This window comes from Anopheles coustani, chromosome X (genome assembly GCF_943734705.1).
Source record: "Anopheles coustani chromosome X, idAnoCousDA_361_x.2, whole genome shotgun sequence".
Taxonomy (NCBI): Eukaryota; Metazoa; Arthropoda; class Insecta; order Diptera; family Culicidae; genus Anopheles; species Anopheles coustani.
Genome location: NC_071290.1, coordinates 5,622,640 through 5,648,840, shown reverse-complemented (window position 1 = coordinate 5,648,840; position 26,201 = coordinate 5,622,640). Strand labels below are relative to the sequence as shown.

The following is a 26,201-nucleotide window of genomic DNA, read 5'->3' as shown; positions in this document are numbered from 1 at the left end:
CCTCTTGCTTATATTGTGTGGAAAGTTTTGTAAAATAGTTTTCCGTCCCAGTAGCTAAGCAATGGGACTATTGTTGGTTAAAGTGAAACACATTCTTCAAGTAGTAACGCCAGCTTTCAACAACAACAAAACAACAAAAACACATACCGTTGCTTTTGAACTATATTTTCCCCAATCTAACAAACTAGTTTTACAAAATGGTGGCGCATAAAATGATTGAAAGAGAGGGAAACTAAAAGTGAACATATTTTCAATAAAAATTGTTAGACAAACTGAACAGCACACACGCAATAAAAGATCCACGAAGTGCAAGCCATAGGCGGAAATGGGACGGAAATGAAACGGAATGCTGGCCGATCGGTACCCGGTATTTTCACGCTTTTCCCCCACTCGGCGGTCGGATGCGTGCTATTGATTAAGGATTTAGCTTTCATCTAATCCCTCCCACCTGACGGCTGGTGGACGAGGGGGGAAAGATGGGAAGGAAAATTCGAGCTGGCGCTCGCCATTTCTGTTCCCAACTCGACGGTTGGATTTTCAGTGTCCGGGGTACGCTAAAGGGTGTTTGGTAGCGGTGCGATACAGAATAAATAAAATTGAACGACCGTAGAAAATTGATCAGAAGCAATCCATTTCGGGGGTTTGGGAAGACTGTTATCCTTCCTCCTATCTTCTTTTTCCCTCCCCCGAAACGGGGCCGGCGTCACGTTCGGCGGGTGTTTTTTTTTATTCTCTCTCGGCCAGCCAGTATTAGTACAAATTGTGTACAGTCAAATGAAGAAAACTCCACGCGCCCCTTTTGGTCGAGAAGGATGATGGAAACAATTCCGCTTCCCAATAGTAGTTTTTTTTGTATCTTTTGCCCCTCCTTGTAGAGGGGTTTTTGGGTAGAGGGAACGTGCCAGCGCTTTCCCTGCCCCGCGCCGATTGATTGGCAACGGCCCTTCGCACTGTTTGCAATTTAATTTTTGGATTTTCCCGATCTTTTATCCTTGCGCTCTCTCTTTTCGGTCGGACCTTCGGAACCGACGGACCTCGGGTGAGCGAAGAAGAATATAATATAAAGATTGGGGGAATGGGGGTGGAAAACGACTCCACCCGGAACCGCAAAATCTTTTTGGCTGCCCTTTTGCGGGTGCAGTGGGTTTTTTTCTTTTTTTTTTTTGACAGCCAAAGCGAAGCCCTTTCACCCCCTTGCCGAAAGTGTCTTAATTTCTTGCGCCTTCACGGATGATGCTTGATTCGCCCGGGTCGTGGACGAGCGGGGGGGGGGAGGGGGTTTGGAGGAAGGGCCGTCGATCGTCGTCGGCCGAAATCAATAAGCAATTCCGGGGCCGGCCGGGTCCGTGAATCGTAACAAATTTGCGGAATGGATGCGCGGATTGCGTGTTTTCATTTCCCGTGGTAGGGTTTTTTTTTTTTTTTAGCGATGAATAAGTTAATTTGGGCCTGATTTGCTAACGGGAAGGAGGGGGTGTTGGGGAGGGGAAGCGATGGAAGGGATAATTTGTTATCTTAGCCTTTTGGAACGAACGTTCTAGAGCGAAGAATTTGACAAACCCGTGAAGGGTGGGCAGGAATTTTCCACTTTTAATTAATAGTACGAAGGAAAAGGCCAACATAACCTCACAATCGCTATATATCATGAACGGCGTATATTGCTTTCATATCTGTACCTTACTCCACCCATCTTTATCGTGTCGTAGCTTTCACAAATATTATTTCCATGTCAAAAACAACAAACAGCTGTTATTATGATGTTTTTTGTTTCAGTATGATTAATTCATTTTAACTCTACTTCATTACTTTTCCAAACATTTATAAAAAAATCATTATTAATTGATTGATTAGCTGTATTGTTGTTTAGTTATAATTATATTGCTTCTATCTGTACCTTACTCCACCTATCTTTATCGTGTTGCAGCTTTCACAAATATTATTTTCAAGTTAAAAACATCAAACAGCTGTTATTATGATGTTTTTTGTTTCAGTATGGTTGATTCAATTTAATTCTACTTCATTACTTTTCCAAACATTTATAAAAAATCATTATTAATTGATTGATTAGCTGTAATGTTGTTTAGTTAAAATTATTAAGATAGGATGTGTTTCCATTTATTCATTTCCATTTATCTTGTTTTCTCTTTATTCTATAAATCTATCTATAAATTTCACCACAAAAGGAATTGACGCTGCTTACCTAATATTAAATATTGTCCTTCATATTCGAATTGCCTTCCATTTAAGCCGATAAATGTTCCAACCGTCTCCAATTTGCTCAATAGAATTTCCATTCTTTCGTTGCTAACTTTTTTTTGTTGTTATCTCTTGTGTTTTTCCTCTCGTTACATCTACATCTTCACCGTTCGAAGCGTTCCAGCCTCGGGACTTACGGAAATTGCATTGAATTCAACCGCAGTGGGCAGCATTGACAACCTATCGGTTCGTTTTCCACGCTTTCCGATTGCGCCGCGTTTTCTCCTTGTGTGTTCTCCCGTCCACTTGCGAGCATTTCGTGTTCAGCTTGCCACTTGGGTTTTTTTTTTTCTGCTGGCGAAAACAAACTGGGAAAACTATTCCCCTGCAAAGTGTGAGCACGATAGATGGAATAGAATAGAATTTTGCAATCAAATATTCGAGCGACCACCATCGGCAAACGGGGTTGCATTGTTTCCATTCCACACCGGGGAGAAGGTGGGGGGGGGGGGGGGGGGGGGGGGGGGAAAGGAAATTCTTCGGTCGATAGTTGGCCCTGGAAAATGGAGTTGTTGTTGTGGGCGCTCGCTTCCGCAAAAATTGACATCCAACCCCGGAGCCCCCCCCCCCCCCCCTTTCGGCTGGATTGCAATCGTTTTAATGGACAGTAAATATTTTCCCAATACATTTACTCGCCTTCCGCTTGGCACCCTCCCCCCCCCCCACCCCCCGCGTATCCGGAAAAATCTACAGCCCAACCGGGGTTTGCTTTCCCGAAAGCGATCGCTGCAGCTTTTTCCCAATATGGGGAGCTCATCGGTTGCTGCAACGTGATGGGTGTGTGTGTGTGGGCGTCCACTGGGAAGCTCTTCACAGATGGCTAGAGGCTTCAACCGCCGGAAAAACCACCGATCGACGGTGAGTGTCGAGCCTCGTCGGCTTTTTCCCAGCAAAACATCTGCACCCAACATAGCCGGGCGTGAGGGAAGAGGGGGGGGGAAATCGCTATTTGATATCGGAAAACTTCAACACACCACCCGCCAACACTTCGGGCGAATTTCCCAGACGGGTGGAGTGGTTGAGTTTTGCCATAAAGTACTTTCTATATGGCGCTACCCGATGGTTCCGTTTCGGGCAAGTCCCAGCTGCCGAGCTCTGGCGTGTCAACTGCTCATGGGATGATCCCGACCGGTGCCAAAAACTTTCCATACCGGAGGGAAGCGACACATATAGTGTGCCGTTTTATGACAACCCTTCGGAGCCGGTACCATTTCCAGGCAAACACGTTACCGAAAGCAACGATGCCATGAATTCGGCATTCTATCACGAACTACATCTTCTTAGCAAACAATTAAGACAGGTTTGAGGGGAGAAAAAAAAGGCGGTAAACGAGGCACTGTTTCAACGTTGTCCGTACCTAACCTTTCTTTTCCATTTTTTTACGCTCTTTTCTGAGTACGTGCAAGATGGCCTTTGTGATGAAGAGCTCCGCGAGGAGAAAACAAACGGACAAGCAACAAGAGCACCGAAACCAAAAGGATTAATTCATCTCGTTCTGCAAATCCGCGGGCGAAAACTAGAAAGGAAACCCACTTTACGCTAATGACATGCAAATGAAAGTGGAAAGCGGCGCCGCTGTGTGGGGAAAGAAATGAAGGTAGATTTTTTCAAAGAAACAGCTCGAAACAAAAAAAAAAAAAGGGATGCAAAAGTAAATGTCGCTTTAACACAACGCACAAAAGTTCGACAACTGGCCGGACACCAACGAACGAGCGGGGAAAGGCATGGGGGGGGGGGGGGGGGGGAAGATGGGAAACAAAAAGTGCAACAAACAATCAGACAGACAAACAAATGGCGAAACACATCTGCGAGATGGCAAGAAAAACAAACAGGAAAGGACAAACCAGCGCTACGGGAAACGAGTTGGTGGTGGCAAAGGGGGGTAGAGGGAAAGCCGGAATGAGATAAATGGTGCGCCAGGAAAAGTTAAGTTAAGATAAGCATAAACTAACCCCGGCTTCCGCTCTTTGCCGTCCTCCGTATTGTAATCTTTTCTTCCTTTCCCGCGTGCGAATGGAAAATCATATTGTATGCTCCTCGCCCAAAGGAGAAGCCCCACGGTTTTCCACGGCCCCAAGGTGTCCAAGGGAAAGCGGGAGGAGAACAACGAAGTGCCAACAAGTGCCAAACCGTTTTTGTTTTGTTTTTGCGAGGCGAACGGGATATATTTATTGTTGTCACCAACATGAAGCAACAACACACAACACATGAAAACACTTCTTCGTAGTGGTCGGGAGAGGCCATTGTACCGGCGGGGCGGGTGTTGTAAAAACTAGCAACCGGAAACGAATCGACTCCAGCGTTGACCGGAAAAAAGCACGATGAAAATAGCATCGCAACTGGGTCCGGTTGTCGGAAGGGCCGACTTCCGCGCACGATGGTCCTTGCGGGAACACTTCTGGTGGTCACTTTATTTTGTGATTTAATTTTAAATTAATCTTCACGTGGTACAACCACCTCGGTAACGATGGAAAACTAAAAATGTATTATGAAATGATAAATTGATGGAAGAATTTGTATGGTATTAATTTTTAATCTTTATTTTACGCTTAAAAATAACATATCCGTGGTAAATAAATTGGGACAACGTAAGTCCACACTGTGCACCCGCACGATGTTGGGCCTTAAGAAGCAGGGAAACACAATGCACAGTACACACACAAGTGCCAGGGAAAAGGCAATGGAACAGCGAATGGATTAAAAAGTGCCGCCTTTGCCCTACGGGGCACAATGGTGATCGAGCGAACAAGCCAGGTAAGCTTCGACCGGAAAGCAAAACACTAATGGTACGGCGCTAGCAAATCAACAGCGTTGATTTCGTAGAGCACTAGCGAGAAGTCGGTCTTGAAGGGCGAGTGCTTAGGGGCACATGTGGATTTTCTCGAGGAGGTGGAAAATGGAAGGAAACCGTTCCTCTGTTAAACAAACCTACAGCGGACTACAATGAATGGTAGCCTGGGAAAGAAAAGAAAAAGAAGGATATAATAACAAAGGGCAACGGGCAATAAACCGGAACCCGGCAAGGGTTGTAAAAATCAAGAGGCAGACCGATAAAGTAGCACCACCACCGATAAAGGTGCCCACTGTTTTATTTCGTCGACACTGAATTGCATGCACCACTCGGCGTACGGAACCGGATGCATTTGTAAGGCACTGGGAACAGCAACACTTGGCCGACACCGACCTTGGTTCACTCTGGCGTGCTTCCGTTCCAAACGACCAACGTCGGACGTTCTTACTTTTGCGCGGAAGAAGCCGACGCAGGAAGGAGGATGGAAGGAGGTAGTTACATATGTACACGGATGCAACAACGTCAGGCATGAATCAAGTAAGGCACACGGACACGAGTTGACGCTTCAAGGTCGATAAGTCCGTACCGCGTAGGGCTCTATTTTTAGCAACTAAAGCTACCGGAGTCACCCAAGGTGCAACCATGATGCTATAGAGCGGCCACAAGACTTGACGAAGGAGAGAACGGGAAAAATAGATAGAGGGAGGGAAGTTTTGCCGATTGTCATCAGGGTTCAGACTGCCCGGCAACGGAGAAATGAAGCGACTAATTAAGTTGATTGGAGTAAAAATACACTTTGCCAATCAATTCCAGGATCTACTTAGTTCGTTTAGTTTGTTATGTCAGGTACTTCGATCGGCAACTACGGGAGGCGATAGAAAGTGGCAATTATGTTCCATTTCGCTATGCGCTACCTAATACACTGTCTGTTATTACTCAGCTTCCTTTTAATGGTAGATTGACTGTTGTTTTATACTTTTACTCAGTACTTTAACTGTCTACTTACTAGTTGTTAGGTGTTTTATCTTTCCTTCACAAGATTTTCTAAATGCAATCGAAGATGTTTCATGTATGGTAAAGGGTTTCGAGCTATATAATGGATTGTTTCAAGTGGTAGAGGGAAAGTTTCATTGACACTGCAGATGTTTACAGACGCACAGGGGAGCTCTGCAACCATACAGGGGAATATTACAAATAGTGAGGGGAATCGGGCAAACGCACCGGGGAATTTTACAATCGATTTGAGGAGGAAGCTATCAACTTCGCCAAGCTCATCGTTTTCCTATCGATAATAAAACGTTTCAAAAAGCGTTGTTTTCAACTAAAGTACAAACATTCTCAATCTTTTTTATGTCGAGCTGTTATGGTTAAAATACACAATAATTAATTTACTTTTCCTGCGTGAACGTACCGGCGAGGATCAAAGTAAACAAACAAATGTGAGGTTGACAACTTACTCCGCACTTCAATTTTCTTTCCACAGTTTGAAAATGTCCCCTATGCTTTTGAAATGTTCCCTCTATTTATTGAAACATTCCATTATATAGATCGAAACCCAGTATAAATATCTTGAAACAGATACTAGCTGCTTCTTTGTGAGGTATGTGCAGGTTTGACCTATTTAAGGTGTCCAAGCGAATAGAAAGCGAATTTAGTTGTTTGAAAATAATCCGTTTCATGTTTCCTACCAACCTACAACTATTTTGTCAACTACGTTTTAATCAGTACCAGAATCTTTCATCCTCCTGCTACCAACCAAGTCGGTTTCAATTAATTAAACGTTCACAGCAATGGTATCCCGGATTGCGGAAGATTCTCATACTGTCCGCAAAACTATCGCTAAACTTTACCTGAAACTCATCGCTGTTCATCGTCCCTCTTGCTTTTTGTTCCAGGTCAACATCAGCAACACGTGGACGCTGCCGCAGGAAGGTTTCTCCGTCTTCTACCGCTACTTCCGCGACAAAATCTCCTGGTTCGAGGCGGACGCCGTCTGCCAGTTTCATCATGCCAACCTCGTCACCGGTAAGTTGCGGTGCACTTTTCCAATGTAACACTTTGCGCTGGAAGTAGGGAAAAGGGCAAATGTAAAACAAATATCTCACGAGAAACAGTGGGAAGGGTTGGAACAGTTTTCCAAACTAACCGCGCATTTGCAAGCCCTTCCTCGAAAGGCGTAATGGATACCACCAGCTATCGCTGAGGGCAAAATACAGCCTGCATTCCGAATCTTTCTTGTACGGAGTTGGAGTTGTATAGGTTCGACAAGGCACTTAAATTAAAAGCGGAACAATTTTCGCTGAATAGAAATTAAATTCCCTATGCCCCTTTTGGTTCAGTAAGGCGAGAAAGCAGGTTGCGTACGCCAGTCAAAAGGTTGGCTGAAGCCGACGCTTCAGATCTTTCCGTCGAGAGAACGCCATTGAACATTGCCGTACAGGCTTTTCCCGGTGCCTTTGGGTCGGAGTGGCCATTGCCAGCCGTGGATGTCAGTGCAGAATATGATCGGTACGGCTCGGCGCATGTAATTCGCCGGCCCCCGAGCCCTTTTGGGACTCCCAGACGCAATCGAAAGCACACAAACACATACTAATCCCGGCTGCTCATCGAACGAGGCGCGCACTAGACGGCCCAGCTGGGAGCGTTCGCCCAACGGTGGCAAAGCACCCGAGCCAATCAGCATAACAATGCTGCAATCTTCCCAATCAATCCATCCGAAATGCGGCTCGATCTCGAGGCCGTGTTTGGTCGGTAATGATTTTCAAATTAAATCGATGCGATTCGGTCCCGCTGGGCTTTTGCCTCTCAGTTCGAGCGTGATTACTAACGTTCTAGGAATGGTTGGGCACAACAGAGGCAATGGTCGAGAGTTATCTAGTTTAATCGATTCCAACAAAGGGTCGCATTGCCTATTTGTGGTACAACAACGAAGTATAAAGGTACAAACAACATTAAAAAAGCTCATTATATAACAAATTTGAAACCTTTCATAGAGCTTAATAGGATTAATATACAACATTGAACAATTTCTGTAAAAAATCAAACAAACAAGTGAGGTTATCATGATTTTCGGAACGAAAACGTCGGGAATCTGTCAGTTTTCTCGACGCTGTCCTTTACAAAAGGTAAACAATACTTTGGAAAAAAGCGAACAAAATGGCCGGCTTTTCTATGGGCGTCGAACAAATTGACAGGTACCGTCGACAAATCGCGATACTCGTAAACATATTGCAAAGTTTACTAAAAGTTGTAATGTACTAATTTTGGATTGGAAAAACACTCGCTGGCTTTTTGCCATTTCATATTTAGTTAGCAAAGCACCTATTGACCTAATGGCGACCCGTTCCTTGTTCTTCTAACCGGATGTGACAAGTTAGGCGATTCCATTCGATGTTATGCCTTTGATGCGCTGCTTCCTTCCGCTATGCACTTAGTATTCAAAGGGTCAAAGGGTCGAATTGACTATTTGTGGTACAGCAACGATGTATAAAGCTGCAAACAACATTGCAAAAGCTCATTAAATAACAAATACCTTTTCTATGGGTGTTGAAAAAATTGACAGGTACCGTCGACAAATCGCGATACCCTCAAATATCCTCCACAGTTTACTGAAAGCTGTAATGTACTAATTTTTTATGGCAAAAAACACTCACCTGCTCTTTACCATTTGGTATTTAGTTAGCAAAGCACTTATTGACCTAATGGCGACCCGTTCCTTGTTCTTCTAACCGGATGTGACAAGTTAGGCGATTCCATTCCCAGTTATGCCTTTGATGCGCTGCTTCCTTCCGCTATGCAGTTAGTGTTTACCCATTTCACCTAAAAACAGGTGATTGATATTGTTCGAAACGACGCACATAGCTCGTAGGGTTACTTGCATATACCGTGTGTGGGATGAAGGTTTGCCTGCCTTGGTTTTTTGTTTTGCAGTTTGTCGCTTTTTTAAAACATTTTGCGTCCAATCAATCCTCCCGACGAACGAGAAATGGATCGATAATCTTGTACACTATTTTTTTTTTTTTTGCTTTCCACGTCGCAAGCCGGAAAACAGGTAGAACCCTTCCCCCACCCAACAAGCACCAAGGTGTAGCGTTGTTTGTTGCCTGCTGGGGTAGAAAGTTCGTCTCCCGGGCTCGTCGATACGCAAATCCGGGGGCCCGCCGTGTTTTTCTTTTTTAAAGGTATTTAATTAAACCGAAGCTATTTGTGGCGCTTCTCCTTTCCGGGGTTCGAGGGTTCACCGTTCCATCCCGCACCCCTTTGGGACGATAACGAGTTTTCCATAACGAGTCGGGTCGGCGCAATCTGCTCTGCTGGCGGCAGCTGGATGCTTCCAATGGGTAAATCGGGCGCAATTTGAGATGGGTTTTTGCAAAATGGCCTGCTTCCTGCCCCCGGTTGCGTTAGTTTGTTTTCATTTTGTTTTCGTGCACGCTGTTGTGTTTGCTTTTTTTCCATTTTTCCGCCCCGAACTTTTCTATTGAATGCATGCGGTTCGGATAAATTCCCGGCCGATGGAGCGATGACGACGACGACGACGACGACGGTCTTTACTGCTGCATAATTGTGCATTATTCTGGCGGCGTTCCGCCGTTGGTTGCGATTCTGGGAACGAACAATACAGGATGGAATTATTAACGGCAATTAGTTGGCCTGACGGAGCGCCAATTAAAACTTACCGACCCAGATGACGACCGACCGAGGGACGCTTACTTCCGCCCGGGGTGCATTTTCGCAGCGAAACCGGATCCACATCCGGTGGAATCGATTGAGTTATGAGTTATGTGGGAAAAACCGTACCAACTCCAACGTAAATGCACAAGTTTCCCGCCGCGGTATTGTATTTCCTAGAATTTTTACTGATGCACCTCGGGAAAGGCAAAGCTTCAAGCACTCATTATAAACGAATGTTTTCCAAAACAAAACATTGCACTTGACAGTAAGGATTGTCATTGAAGTGAACCTTCGGCAAAACCGATTCATTGCCCACGAGAAAGCAACTCCCGGAAGGGTGCCGAGCTTGGGTCGCTGGTAAATAAATTACTTGTCATTGTGTGCGCTTCCGGACTGTCCTCCCTAAGAGGATTATTATCCGGGACGCTTCCGGGTAAGGAAGATGCGATCCGATTCGGTGCGGCAACGTCTTGCCATCGATTGGAGCGGAGTTAAAGCGCTTCGCAGCATCAGAAGCCGTCAGTGGAGTCGCTGCTGGAATGTAGCTTGCATCGGAGTTGTTTGTCCACGTCGTGACGGGTTCCCGATTGCAGCAAACCATCGGGGGAAGAGCGTGAAAGTTCGGCAAAAGCGAGTTTCGGTTAATTCGTTTCCGAAGCAAAACGAACCAATCAAGGGATCCGGTAGCAAAAAAGCCCCCTGCAAGTATAACACACACACGTAAGCCGGGTCAGCGATTCGGTTGTATCTCGTCCTACCGCGTATGTGGAATTCATTACTCGCCCCGTTCCTTTCCGGAGTCCCCCCTCCAGGGTCCTGTTGATGCAGAGTAAATATTTAGTAATTTAATTAAGCCGCGAACCGCTTCCTTTTTCTCTCCCGTCGGCGAAGATTGATGGCGACCCGGGGGCGCACTATGGGGAAAAGGCGGACATTAGGCGATGGAGAGTATGATAAATTCAGTTACATTTCCTTGCAGTAGACAAGTTAACTAAGACCAATCCAAATTATTAGCCTTTTAGGACTAGTAGATTTCGAGAAATAATCTGTCAAAGTAAAAAAAGTGATAAAAAATGGTCCGCGCCAGCGAACTTTTACTGCTTGCTTGATGACAATCGTTTTACAAGTATTCAAACTATGACCATGATGTTTTATACATCATTGGAAAGGTAATATGTTAAGCTTTCATAAAAAAATATTTAATATGCACATTTACCATGTCTTACTCACTTTTGCTAAGTAAAACTGTGTGGCATTAAGGAAAAAATACGCTTTTTCAATTTTGGTAATGCAGCAAAGAAATTTTGCGATGTGTTCTGGTCTAATTAGCGGTTAGAAACATAGTTTTACTTTTTTTGAAGTATTTAGCAAAGATTCACCGCCGGCATGGACCCGGATCAACCCCAACCGTAATTTCAAAAAAAAAAACACTCTGCTAATCGATCCTGGTCTCTATGAAAAAACAATGAAAACGATTTGAAAACAAAATGATCTAAACAGTCAAGTTCTTTATTCTACTATGTAAACACGCTTATCAGTCGGTTATCATAGCCGTCAAGCTGTGTGTAATCATTTTTTTAAATCAATGATCACGGAACAACAAGGCATGCGTTGTCCTATTTGTGGTGCAACTCCTGTTCAGATGAGTGATCTAACTTTGCTTGAAACAGAATTTACCCCACAACCTTCCGAATTATTGCATGGCATATCCCCACTACATTGCTGGTTGCGGTTTCTTCAGTGTTTATTAAATATTTCCTAAAAAGTCCCATTTAAGAAATGGAGGATTACTCATGAGTACACCGCAGAATATGAAGCGCAGAAAAAAATAATTCGACAAAACCTCTACGATGCATTCGGTGTGAGAGTTGACCAACCTCGAGCAGGATCGTCAGGAACAAGCACCTCAGGGAATGTTTGTCGTCGAATATTTTTCGACCCAGTACTGTTCTTAATGTCGATAAAGATGTGATAGAAAGGTTTAGGAATATATTGATAACCATAAGCAGCCAGAAAGTTATAAATACTGACAAATTTGACTCGTATTGCAAAGATACTTATCGTAAATTTTTGTCACTATATAGTTGGTTTAAAATTTCTGGTCAGATAGGGCAGCACATGCAAGAAAATCGTCTAGGGAGAATAATTTAGAAGATACGTTTATGCGGGCTATACACAGTAGTGATCCAATTCTAAGTTCGATTTCTTTAGGCTAATACGAAAAAGCTTTGCTTTCCAGCCATCGTCACAGACTTTTTTTACCATAGTGGACAAAGAAAATGAAGATATGTTAATTGACCATGTAGTAAATCTAATAAAACACTAAAATTAATCTAGTAATGTCCGCTTGTTCCATACAAGTTCCCCATAGTGCGGGCGGGGTTGCGTCCTCCGACGTTGTATCATCGCGTTTTTTTTCCCTCGCTGTCCTTCGCACTAATTGTCCCACTATTACTTCCGGCGATGGTGATGGTGGTGGTGGTGGTGGTGGAACCGAAACGGTTCTCCTCCATCCGCCATTCGTTTGATATACGAGCGTTCGGGCGGAAAGATTTATTTTCTTTCCAATACGTTTCCCCCCCCGGGAACTCTTCTGCCTTTGGGCGACTCGCCAGTGGCATTCCGGATCGGAATGGCAATGTTCTGTCGGTCATCCTGGGGCCCGCTCTGCTAAAAATAGCATCAGACATTGAGCTGGATGAGCGAAGAACTAAAAGGTTAGAAAACAAAACAAAGCGCAGGGAAACAAGTGCCCGCGCCCCCTGAGGTAATGTAACGAGATACACTGCTTACCGTAAGTGGTCGTGGTCCTTCCGTGTACCCTGTTTGACCGGGTGGCAATCGAACGGTCCGGTAGCGGTATCGATCCCGCAAAGCGAAGCATCATAAACCCGGACCGGTTTTCGGAGCTGCCGAATAAATATTTAACACTCGACCGGCACATCGTCGTTCGCGCGTGGGATTTTTAAAACATTGATTTGAACCGTAGCTGCCTTCGCTGCGACGTCGAGAAGGTGTGCGGAAACGGACCCACCCTGGTGGAATTTTTAAGCCGGCTAATGTTTTCCGCGGCACGTTCGCAGGCGGCACTCAGGCGGTGGGAAAAAAACATAAAGAAAATCTCCTTTCACCGGCACCGTACTGTTTACGTCTTAAGCTTCCTTCGCAGCGATGAACAATGCATAGCTCCTTCTAACCACCTCGACCTGCGACTTGCGTTTAACATTGCCTCCGCACGAAGGTCTGTGTTATTATTTACACGCGACCGTAACGCATAGGATTTCAATTCCCAGGTCGTCGGGTTGACTTTTCCATTTCTGTATTAATATTTCATCGCATGAACACCTTCCCGTTGGGCTTTCCAGTTGCAGGGTCAACCAATTGATGTCGATAGCATCCAATTAACCGGTCCTTGCTGAAAATAGACAAAGTAAACGGAAATGAAAAAGAAAAAAAACCAACGGCTGCAGAGTGTACAATCGGAAACTTTAAAACCATTAAATCAATCGGAAAATAAAACACAAATAATTCGATACAACTGAATAAAAAAAACGAGCTGAAGCTCACGAGCAACGAAAATGAAAGTGGCGTTCGTTGATTGAAATTTTCCACCATGTGCCTACTCGTGAGCGATTCGTTACGTTTGATGTCGACACCCCGTTCTGAGTCGCCCTTATTGATTGCGATGCGTTGGAAAACATCGTTACGCATCCGAAAGAGAAACGGTTATGGAAACATCTGGAGTAGAGGTTCTATTCCGATAAGGGTTTTCAGAGGTTTTATGGATACTTCCACACCGCTTTATACAAAACTACGAAGCCCGGGCGTAGCTCGGGAGGGAAAACACTAATGGTCCGAAGGTCCGGAGTTCAAATCTGGGCAAGGAAAAACTTTTTTTCTTGCCTTTTCACCCTCTAATTTACGTCGGTCGTATGTTAAGTTTGACATATGTTGGCGTAACGATCGTCTTCGATCAGTCCTGTTCCGAGGGGCTTTCTAGACTTTGCGTAAGCCGATAGTCAGCCCCTTCGTACAGTGGAGGGAACGGTCTTGGATGGGATTCTAACAGGGGTTGAGGCAATAGGTATTCATAGGACGATTTTTTATCGAGCCATATCTGTGATTTTCCTCCTTATTTGTCACTCACACATGGTGTACGGGTGCTTGAGTCTTGACCTAGAGGTTTGGCGTTCGAGCCCCGTCTGGGAATCAAAAGATTCATAAATCCTCTAAAACGCAAAAGATCATTAAGAGATTCATGAATCTGAATCTGAATTTAAAACCTCTCCAGTAAATTGATCTTTATCAAAACATATTGGGTATGATAATCAAATAAACTGAGGCTATAGGGCCCTTATTATTATAGATTAAACCATTTGTTTAACACTAGAATGCATTGCTTTGGAATCTTAAACGAATCCTTTTTGCGGCAATTTTAACCGCTCGCTCTTCTCTTCTTTGTATTTTAAGAAAAGTCTTAAAATTATTTTTTTATTTGTAAACATATTCGATATTAAAATCGAAAATGGCGTTGTGGTCAAAATGACCCCTGTTTGGATTAGTGCTAAATGAAGCTGCATGTATGACGGTGACGCCATCTTTTTTTTAAATATGGCGGACATTTGTCCGTTTGCTGTCCTTTTTCTACCTTTAAAACAAACGACACAGAGATGCGGTATCGCAGATGGAATTTATGCCATTTTAAAGTGCGTTAACTCGCTTGCACTAGTTTACTCCTCTCTCGACCGTTTCAATCTGTTTCCGGATTTGATTGCAAACTTTCCATCGATCTTTAACACCCTCGGTTTTTTTTTTAATGGAAATCCCTAACCGTAAATTGATATTTTTCATTGCGAGCTTTGGTTGATTACCTAGCTCCTCTACCCCCGCCGCATCGAGCCTGCGATCATCGGGCGGGATAATTACGCCATCAGCGTAAAGCGAGGGGAACAATGAAATAAATCGGTGGCCGGGTGGCGGAGGCGGGGTCCGTGTATTTGCATGATTATTTGCATGACTAACGTAAATGATACACTCACCAGCAGCAGCATCATCATCATCATCCAATGGACAGCTGGGAGCCATTTTTCGTTTGCACGCACCGTTTGCTTCCGGTAGGCGTTCGGCGACGTGTGGCGTGTCCACACACACTCTCTCCCGTTAATCGCGCCGCATTTGCATAATCACTCTGAATTGGGCATCGTCATGCGTTAAACGGTCCACTTCGAAGTCCCGTACCGTTTAATCGGACGAAGCAGGCCGGAAAATGGGCTCCATTGAAATCGAGCGATTTTTGACGAATTTTTCCGAATGAAAGCTGCTCAAGATATGCTCCGATAATTTACTCTCAACTGTTTTCCTTCCAACACATGCTGTACTTTAACGCAGTACAGAACGTTGTATGTCTTACGTCGGTGCAGGAAGCGCCAATTAATCATCCGATCCAATTAAGAAACGATGCTTATTCCCGGCTTTCGAGGGAACGTGCGCTTCCGTGCAGAGGTGCATCGCATGCCAAGGATGCAACATGGAACGGTGTTTGAGAGACGGAGCGGGGGAAAGAAATTACAAGATGCTGTGCTGATGCATCGGTTGCTCCATTCGAATCTACTCGTGGGTGCTCGGGAAAATTCTCAATGTTGGCATCAGGCGGGCGGGCTGGTTACGAAGAACGAAGATAATTATATTAATGATACGTGATGCCGATGGATGGAGCTTAGCCACGCCACGCCGAGGACGCCGTTCAGCTGGTGCACTTTAAGCACGCTGGTCCGTGAAAAGGTTCCAGTTTGGATCGGAGAGCTTTTCCTCCAACAGTACGTGCTATCAGAAAAGAGTTCAAGAAAGTATTAAGAAGTTAAAATAAGTATCAAACTCATTATTGCCTACTGTAATTCCATTTTGATTGTTTGAAGCGGATCAATCCATTCCGGGGTCCCACGCATATATACATGTTTTCAGCATATAGTCTTCATACTTTTAAATAGGAATAAATTCTACACATTTTTCAGTAGGTAATTCAGGCAAAGAATCTAAAACAAATAAATGAATTAATCAAAAATATAATGTGATAGAACTTACATTTCATTTTGTACAATTTGAATGCTTTAGTAAATCAGATATTAAAATTTCAATCTGTAACCAATCAAAATCAATCTGAACAAGTTTAAAAAACTTCATTTCGTTCTGTTAATTATGGCCTTCAAATTCTAAACCAACCAGACCTATTGAAACTGCTCATTAGAATACTTTTCTGCGATAAATATCAAGATTTTATTATATATATTTTTATTTAAATAAATACAAATTTAGTTTGTTGCTTTTTTTTTATAAATTGAAAAGAGCTGCCGTGTGATAAAAACATTTTTCAAGCACAAGGTTTTTAAAATCGCTCTCGAACTATTAAATCTTTTATTCAATTTAAAAAGCGCTGGGGAAAATAACTTAAAAGGTTAACAATTGCAGTTTTTTGCTGGGTGGCCCGTGAATTGAGGGCGTTTTAAGTCAAACGGAACGATTAGATGAAAAACAAAAACAGACGAAAACATAGCCTACCATGGCTTTAAAGGTGAAAATTAACAATGGTTAAGTAATATAAAAGTATATTAAAAGTAGCTTTGATCAAAGTGTGTACACCACAGCGAGAATAAATAAAATCGGTGATTACTTTTTTCGGTCTGGGGTTTTCATCGCGGGGTCAACGTCATGACGTGATGATGATACGGGTGGGGTCGAATTTTCCACCCCCGGCGGGTTGCGAAAACATGGGCGCGGCCAGCATTCGACTGGACCCGAGCCGCCGTCGCGTTGTTGATAATCATAGATTTTAATTACCTACCGGCGTTAATTAGATACAGCTCGCACACTCGCGAGTGGGAAAGGTAGTCCGTTATACGCAGTCCCCAGGGAGGGGGGGGGGGGGGGGGGGGGGGGGCAGGAACTGAGTGCAGATGGTGGCGTGCGTGCACAAATATGCCGTGGCGAAAAATCTGTTCCGTTTGCGTGTGCCGCGAAATCCGAAATCCGAAACCAAAACAATTATTATTTACGATTATCACGCGGTTCATCATTCTCGCGCAGGCTCGGTCCCGGAGTCGGTGTGAGAGTAGGAGCAGGAGGGGTGGAAGAGATGCGCACCTTTTCCCGGAAGGGACTGCAGGATACGTTTGATCTCGGCACTGCGAGCGACGCACACAATCAGACGCACCGAGGATATCATCATCCTAGAAAAAGTGGATAAAATTTTCATCAAAATTTGAATATTTAATTTCAGTAAGCACCAGCAAACCATCAGATCGTTAAAAACAGCTACCTTTAAAAGTGAATCAGTGTATACCATAAATTAAAGTTTAGCGCGTTTTATAAATATATTTAAGTTTAACATTTTAACACTCAGCATTATAAACATTCGATTTATAAATATATTTTACATTACTCTTTGATATGAGCGAGGTATTACTTTAGTGTTTATTATTCATACAAAACACTTTTGAAGTTACGGTGGTTACGAATACAATCGTCCGTGATATTTTTGTTCCAACGTGGAGTTTAATTTCTGTCCCCTCGCTTTTGGGAGTAGCTGTACTAATACTTCTTGTTTTAAATTAATCTAATCGAAACCCGCACATTGTTTCGGTAAGGCCCTAGTGAATACCATATGCTGTCCGGCCATCTGCTTTTAGAATCGATGTAATTATTAATAGTATGGGCAATTTAAATCGAATCACTTTCGCCCGACCGGTGAGCGAATATTGGGGCGGTAACGGTGCAAATATTTCCCGCGGTGCAAATCGGCTGCATGAAAGCGCTCAAATTGGATTCACTTTTCGTTGGCAAAAGGGTATAATCACTGGGATGGTGGTTTTCCGTCCGCAAATGGCGGGTTCGGTTGAAATCACTCGTCGATGTTTTTTTTTTTTTAACAACGCTGTCGTGGTGTGCAATTGTATCGGGATTATCGTTTGGAGTGCCTTTTTCACGATCGATTGGTGGAAACATCCGTGACCGAAAAACCATGGAGTAAAGCTGCTGAAAATGTCTGAAAAAGTTCATTGAAGACGTCGCTCGACGCTCGGGGTTGGAGAAACACTTGCGGCCCTCTAGTGTCCGACTGTATGCATTCACGACGGGAGGGTGGGCTAAGAAAAGCAAGCCGACGTGTCTGGCCGGACCGGGTCCCACCTTCCAATTCACTTGAAGAACGGCGGGAGAGAAATCGAACGGTCGAGAACGATCGATCGGACGGTCCACACCTTCCGCACCGAGTGGTGCCGTTCGATTTAATTGCTGGGCTAACGAATAAATTGCGACCGGGACCGTCCGGGGGGGCCAGCGTTGAGGAGGTGGATGCATGCGGGTTCGGTGGTTACATTTTACGTTTCCAACTCACGGCTCGAGGCAAGCGCTGGGACTCACCATGTCGGGTTGCTTTAATCTGTGCGAAGCCAAAGCCGGAATGCAAATAACTTTTCCCTCATACTGTGGGTGGGGTGTAGGTGGGGCAGGGATGTTCGCCGTCTTTCCGTGCGGCATCATCGATCCCTGGGCAAGCTGGTGTACAGTTTAGGGTTCAGTATTCCGACCCGCCCCCGAATGGCACCGTTGATCCTTCGCTAAGTCCAGCCCTGGGAAGCGAACTGGTGAAGTCAACAATTAAAACTAAGCCTTGTTAACAGCTGTGCAAACAAATCCGATCCTTCCAGGAATTCTCCTTGTCGAAACCTTTTAAATCACATCGCCTTCGAATCAAGACTACGGGTTCGATGGTGTTACTTATTGAACGTCGACTGCGAGCAGCAGTACTTATACAGAACTGCCACGTTCAGTTTAATTACGTATCTTCCTTCAGATGCGCTCCACTCGTTTCGATTCTAATCTTTAACTTCCCCGTTCTATCTCCTACCGTCGTTTAGTGGACAACGGAGTGCAGTTTGATGCAACGCGCGCCTTCCTCAAGGAGCTTGACGTCACCAGCGCCGTGTGGATTGGTTTGATGCGACCGGAAAACTCTGCCCGCTTTACGTGGACGTAAGTATTCGTCGAAGAGGTGACACAGGGGGAAGAGCACAGGGCAGAATGTGCTCTCGAAAAAACATAAACTACAAATAAAGAAACACAGTCAATATATAACTTATTTAAAAAAGATATAGTAATGACCGAATAGAACAAACATAGAAGAGACAAAGTATCCTAGCTTTGAACGTTGTTCATCTTTCCAAGATAATCTATACAATGAAAGTATTCGAATAAGAGAAGCTTGAGGATTGATGTTTATGCTTATCAATCTGATTTAACAGGAAATCATTGTTTATTGAAAATATAACAAACTCTAGAATGGCAGCTTATTCATTCCAAAACATTTCACTTGCCGGGTAGATAGTATAGTCCGTAAAATACAATCTACCTACCTTAAGAATGCTATTCTCACATCCACTGGATAAGAATCACATCGACGCGATCGTCGCACTGGGCCGGACCGGAACTGACCCGATTTCTTTGCGTCGACGACTTCGACCCTCGGGTTAAAATCTTCCGGGTCGTCTCGATCCCGCAGAATTTAATTTCCGTCGGCGTCCCACTGTCGATGGCGCTTGCTTGTCTGGTAAGCGTATGCAAACTGGGTCGTAAAAACAGTTCTCGAACGGGGCCAGCCACTATTCCACGAGGAAAGAAAAGCATAGTCTTTGAAAGAGGATTTCGCTCTGAAGATAGTGTCCATTTATGTTAAATTTGCTGTTTCAGGTGAATTCCTCTTCCGCCGGCTGCGGGTTTCTACTGGGGAAAAAAAAGAAAATATATGTATAAATAAGAAAAGATTCTTGATTGAATAATCGAATGCATAATTGAATGACATAAATGAATACTATTGCAAACGTACTAGGTAACCGTTTATCGGTTGAAACTGTTCAAGTCGCTTCGAATGAAATAATTCCGCGCAAGCTTCAAGTGAACTAGCATTTTCTGTTTGTCATGACATCTTTCGGCTTCGTTTAGTTAAACTTATCGTTTGATGGAGGTTTCCATCGGCCAAGGGTAACAATTCGAACCGAATTCGTTCCGATCCGTCCTCCCCAAAGCTCCGGTTTTAAAAAAAAACCGAGAGACGATAGACCGAGAGCAACATAATCCATAAACTGTGGGGTGAAGTTTTCTTTTTCGCTGCTTCGGTCGCTCCCAGTAACTTCGTTCGTTCGAATAAATTTATTACGGTAATTTGTTGAATTTATAGACAGTAAATGGAGGTCGCCCCAGATAGGATTTTTTCTTCAAATTCGTAAACCATTCCGGGAGCGTCCTTTCTCCATCTCCCGTCAGCCCTCAATAATTCCGAAGATTCGGCGTAGGAATTTCTTCGTTTATATTTTCCCTCTTGAAAAAAAAGAGAAATGATAACGAATTCGGGATGGTTAACAGAACGATCGTGGTCATTCCGGTAAATGAAAAAGTGTGCGGTACGGAGAAGAGCATGGGATAGCGAAACTCGGGGCAGAAAAAGTGGTACATATTTTCTTATAATAATGTTCCACAACCAACGCGCGTTTTTTTTTGTCGTTCGCTCAAGTATGTTCCTTTCTCATTCCGTTTGGCAAAATCACGGGTTTGGAAGGGCACAGCAGGTTATATAAAACCTAAGCTTCGCGTACGTAGTCGGCTTCGGTATTCGATGCCTCTGTTAGTACTATTTCCTGATCAGATAATGTATACAAAATGGTTGCTAAACTTGATGATAAAATAACATGTTTTGTCCTCTTGCAATGTTTCTCTCCCTTTGCTTCTTGTTCTGCATAAAGAGTGGCGCGCGATAGTATCGATTGGGAAGATTAATACTGCCATCTCCTACCTCCCTGGCTGCCCCTATTTAGGTCGTGGGGAATTTCAGCTCCGCTGAATTGATTAACGGCCACCCAGTGCGGGATAAGACTAGACGGATGGGTTGAATCAGGTCCCGTTATCCCGACGGTCAAGATATGCGATGAGGATAAAAAAAAACAGCTCGATGACGGTCTGAGAAGATAGAACGGAAAATAGTTTCATTAAAGAAAAAACGAACCTTCATAGCGCACACCTAGCGCGGTGTGGGAAGCGAAGCGAAATAGGTTACCATAAAACGGTTGGGGGAACGTTTTCATTTTCTTCCCGTTGACCGAAGCGGCACGATTGATGGGACGTCGTTTATTCCGGTTCCTTGCACGCGCAACGAGATGGGGATGCTAATGGCAGGCAAATTTTAAAGCTGCCCCCCTTCCTCCCGTACAGTGTTGCGCCTCCCATTGGCGAACGGCGTCGTCGGTATGGAAACGGTGCTTAGGTGAAAAATCACACCACCCGGAAGCGAGGGGTTTCCCAGCCTCCGGATGAGTCATTGGCAGGCTTTTGGTTTAATCCAGCGGCTAAAGGAATGGATTATCAATCCCGGGCAGCATTTTAGTAAACGAGCGACTCTTCTCTGCCCGTACTGATGCGAGGTACAACGAGGGCGATTCATTTTTGTGTGGATTTATGTCGATGTATGTTACTTGCTGATGCCGGAAGAGTTTTAATTCTTTCTTGTGGGTTCGCTGCAAAAACAAAGACGAAAGATAGTCATTATTTCAGTGAAAACAAAGTATAGATCTTGCCGATCTTTGATAAAGTAACTAAATACTTTCACTTTGTCGCAGTACTTATTAAGTTTGCATATTTTTGTCTTGTTGTCACTCGTCATCATTATACTTGCTATTAGTATTAATTAATTAGTATTATATTATTGTTCGAGAAGCAAACCTATCACTACAACGGTCAAGAGTGTACTTATGGATCTGCGTTAGCTTCTAGGAAAGGTTTCGTTTGAAAACAGTGTTTTTGTTGTGCTTTTCTCCCGTTTCAGTAGCTCCAAGGCGTTGGACCCGGCAAGCGGTTACTGGGCGGAAGCGATACCGGCCATGGAGCAGCCCCTCTGTGCCGTGGTGGATCCGGTGCGCGACTTCCGCTGGCATGCACTGCGCTGCGGAGGACCCGAGACGGCGGCATTCCTGTGTGAATTACCCGGTAAGGCCGAATGCAATGCCAAATGTAGTTGTTGGTAGTAGTTAACCGCCTTTTGTTGTTGCTTTTCAGTACCGGCCTGGGCAATGGACTGCACCGTGACCTCGATTCCGTCGCTAACTGTTCAGTACATGTCGGACAGTGGCACAGTGCAGCTGTCGCGTGATTGCGGAGAGTCCGGTACGAAGCACATCTCGTGCCAGGGCAAGCAGGACCGGGACAGCATCGTCGAGCAGCTGCAGTGCAGCGACGAGGAGGACCTGATGGCGTCGGTGCTCGCCACCGAGAACAACAATCAACTGCCGGTGGTGGCGGTGGCGCAGCAGGCCGAGGGCGACTCCACACGCCGACCGAATCTCCAGCAGCCGATCCTGGAGCACGACATCCTCACGGTGGTGTCCAGCAACGACGAGGACAGCACCAACAACATCGAGGTCAATCCGAACCAGATCGAGGACACGGTCAAGAACGTGATCAACAAGTTCAACCTGCAGGATCTGATGCGCAGCGAGCAGGCCGCCTTGCACAGCGACGAGGCAGGGGTGGGCGGTGCAGTGGCCATTGGGGACGCCCCTGATGTGGAGGGAGCGCGTAAGCCGGGTGTGTACGGCAAGAAATACTCACCGCTGTACGAGAAAAAGAAACACTACGCGAAAAAGCCAGCCGAAGAGGGCCCGGTCGATAGTGCGGCCGACGAGGAGGACGAGGACGACGAGCAGATGATGGGCGACCAGCCGATAGTGGACGAGTTGGAGACGCAACCGATCGACATCATCCAGCAGGCGGTAAAGCCGACCGCCGATGGAGATTACGCTGATCCGACGGTCCTGGTTGTCGGTGGTGCGAAGGTAGATAGCGAGGGCATGGAGGGGAGTCCATCGGGGGCAGCGGCGACTGCAAGCACCACGGTAAACCCTGACGCTTCCGGCAGCACACCTGACTCAAGATTACGGCGCGCTACGGACTCTGATGGCGCGGAAGCGGATCTCGCTTCGACCGGAACCACCGAAGCGCTGACAACGCCGGCCGACGTAACCGAGGGGTGGAAGTCATCAACGACGACTACGACGGAAGCGCCCACGACGGCTCTACCTTCGACCAGCGTGCCACCCGTACTCCACACCACCCGGACCACCGCCTCCAGTCATATTCTACCGACGACGCCCAAAAAGGATGTCATCACCGGGGATCACTTCATTCCGCCGATGTTGCTGGTGAAGGCGCGGTTTATTTCCGCCCGTCCACACACGGAACCGCCCGCCACGACGATGCTTCCCACCACACCGAGCACAACCACCCTTCCGTCGGTCGATACAACTGTTTCGGATGCATCTTCAACCTACGGGTTGTCTTCAACCGATGCACCTCATACGACTCCAGTGTCAGGCGAGGTAGCCGGAGCGCTTGGGGATCGTCCCAGCAGCGTGCCGTATATAGTGGAGACCACAACTGATACTGCTGCTGTTGCTCGGAATGAAAGTGAGTCTGGTGGCACCACGGGCCCGTCCGTCGTCACTGAAATTGTAGCTACCGAGGCCAAAACAACAGACCCACTGGCACCGCAAGCCTTAGCTTTGAGCTCCGGGGCGTTGCTGCACAAGGACGTTGCAGTGGAATCGGTCAGCTCACCATCGACGACGCTCGATACACCTACTGAGCGTACGACACCGGAACCACCGAGAGAGGTATCGACAAGTACTCCGGCAGGATCAACCGCTGTCGACATTGGATGCGTTCAGTCCACAGCCGTTACTGGTTCATCCAGCGCAGACATTGGAGTTGTTACAACTTCCGCCCCAGAAACCGCTGCCTCCGTAACGGCGGGCACCTCCAATGCAGCTTTACCTCAACGCCCTGCAGAAATAAATACTTCTACTGTCGAAAGTGTGACCAACGAGAAGCCACATGCAAACAAACAAGCCCCCATGCAGTCAGTAACCGGTGCTCCGTCGATCGAGCATGAAGTAACCGTAGGGCCAACAGTGGCACCGCAGGGTTTTGGGGTCAACGAACCAGATCCAGCGCCCTTGAACGTGCACGAGCATGAGAACGACGACGAGCAGGAGCACTCGTACGAACAGGAACAGCACTCCGATTTGCACAACAGTTTCTCCAACATTGAAAACTACCAGCCGTACAAACCGAACCGGCACCGTTCGCTGACCAAGCCGGAGGTGCACAACAACCACGGCGGCGCCTACATCAAGAAGATTCTGGGCTAAGGAAGGCCATCGATTTGCACACCGTTCCGGGTTTTGTTTTCGTCGTTCGCGAAAAGACGGTAAGACTCCCATAATTCGCCAAACATCGCTGCTCGGCAGAACCATTTTTGTTTCGGTTTTCGTCTCGCCAACGCCAAATACTACCGCTCGGGTGCCCGTCGAAATGTTAGCCTACCCAAAGTCGGCCAACCGAAGACTGCTCTACGAGTGCGAGATAATCTATTAGAAGTTATGATGTAGAGCACATTTTACCCCGATGCAAATGTATGTTAGAGACTATGTCGCGTTTGAAAACATTCGACCTCCATTTTTATATCACATGTTTCCATTTTCTTTAGCTAACAATAGACATAACGGTAGCAAAGCACGTTTAAAAGGTGCGCGGGTGCGTCTCACAAGGCTTCGAAGGGTCACAGCCGACGAATGCAGGAGGAACGAAATGCTGTCCAATCAAATCCTCCTCCACAAAGTTCTAATAGTTGACACCATTCAAGAGCATCGCATTCAAACGTTTAAGCAAAGCACAACAGACAAATGCAAACAAGATACACTGGCCGCAGATGGACATTCTTAAACCGACACCACATCAATGTGATTACGTTACCCTTTGTGTACCTCGACTATGCAAAAATTCGATCACATTCCCAGATAAACTGGTGGTTTACCTAGGTGATGGTAGCATACACGGAAAAATGGGACAATGCGACAATTATTAGCAAAATAATACGGTAACCGATGGTACGGGAGCAGCAATCAGATCTTGGCGCAGCCCAGTTTGAATGTCGATTGGTCAATTTGTTAACCAACATTGCTTCGTGTTTGAGCAATCGCAAGTGTCATTCCATTTAAAGGACGAACATTATGTGAAGCGAACCGAGATTGCAGATAAAATAAGACACAACTTAACAGAAAGCATAAAAAAACATGTTCGGCTGCAACATGGCAAGTAGGAGATCGAGTTGGAACGGCACAAAGCTGCAGCTGGTACATCCAAAATAAAACAAAAGTTAGCGAACGCAGCTCTTCGTGTTTCAAGTTCAAAGTGTTAAATGTACGTCCCCGTACGAGAGGTTCTCAAGAACACTAAAGTGTAGTAAAAAAATCAAGCAGTAAAGTTACCCTTTACCTACCAAACAATATATTAGTGGATTAAAAAACAAGTGTCGACACTCGCACCGACGGTACATTTTGATCCAAATTTCAAGCATCAACCAACCAACACCTTCGCCCGACACACTTTGTCCAGATCGCAGTTAAAGAAATATTATTATAACAGCAATGCGGCTAGTCCGGGCAGTACTAGCTAAACAAGCATGGAACTTTTATTAAGAATAAAGTTTTAAACTTAATCAATTAATGGTTATTATGTTTTAAAAGATGACGTCTCAATGCTTATTGAAACATTGCCAAATTTTGCGGCTTTTTTCAACATAGTACATTTGTTATTGCCAACTTAATAAACATACTTAGCATTGGTTTACTCATTCGCTTCGTTTGTTAATAGGATGATTGTTGAACGAGTTACATTTACCATGCTTGCAACATACCTGTTTCAGTATTTGGCGAAAATAATGAGTGCTGATAGCTTCGCTTCGGTCTGCTGTATTTTACAAAATCCTGTTCCATTCGGTGCGTTGTGTCTCAGACGCCAAAGTCTATCATCGAACTATCTTCATACGACGCATATGTTTATCCTGTGCAAACAATCATAACGTTTAAATCTTTCGGAGCAATCATCTACGAATACCCTACCTTAGACTTCTTGGTTGTTTCAGGTATTTACGAAATATTAACTAATTTCAGGTTGCATATTTACCATTCACCGATCGAATGCACAGAAATTCAAAACAATATACTGTCAGTTAGCTGTATGCTGTATATTTTGACAGTTTTGTCTGTTCATAAAATGCTGCCAGTGTGCTGGCAATCAGTTATTTTTATGGTTCCTTTTTAATATTGGAATAAGTGTTTTAAATGTGTATAAGCCATAATGAATGCTGAGATGTAAACAGAAAAATATTATTTATGAAACGCTTTAAGGAAAATTGTGGTTGAATGACATTTAACCTATAGCTATGGTTTCTATTTTATAATGTAGAGACCTGGTACGTTATAAAAACCCGGTATAATTGTACCCCACGCTCTTGACAGCTGTCTAATGTCAGATGCCATAAAGTGACGGAAGCCGTCAGTCTCGTAGACCAATTTTCGCACACACATTGTACATTGCGATC

The 26,201-nt window shown here is 45.0% G+C and overlaps 1 protein-coding gene across 1 annotated transcript; it reads left to right on the top strand.

The window, feature by feature from the left end:
- Positions 1-4,986: 4,986 nt before the first annotated feature.
- LOC131268899 (uncharacterized) lies at positions 4,987-25,311 on the top strand. The gene is made up of 5 exons (XM_058271195.1): positions 4,987-5,010; positions 6,943-7,072; positions 18,634-18,748; positions 21,588-21,748; positions 21,818-25,311. Exons 1-5 carry the CDS (start codon positions 4,987-4,989, stop codon positions 23,965-23,967), a joined length of 2,580 nt encoding a protein of 859 aa, XP_058127178.1. The 3' UTR covers positions 23,968-25,311.
- The last annotated feature ends 890 nt before the right edge of the window (positions 25,312-26,201 follow it).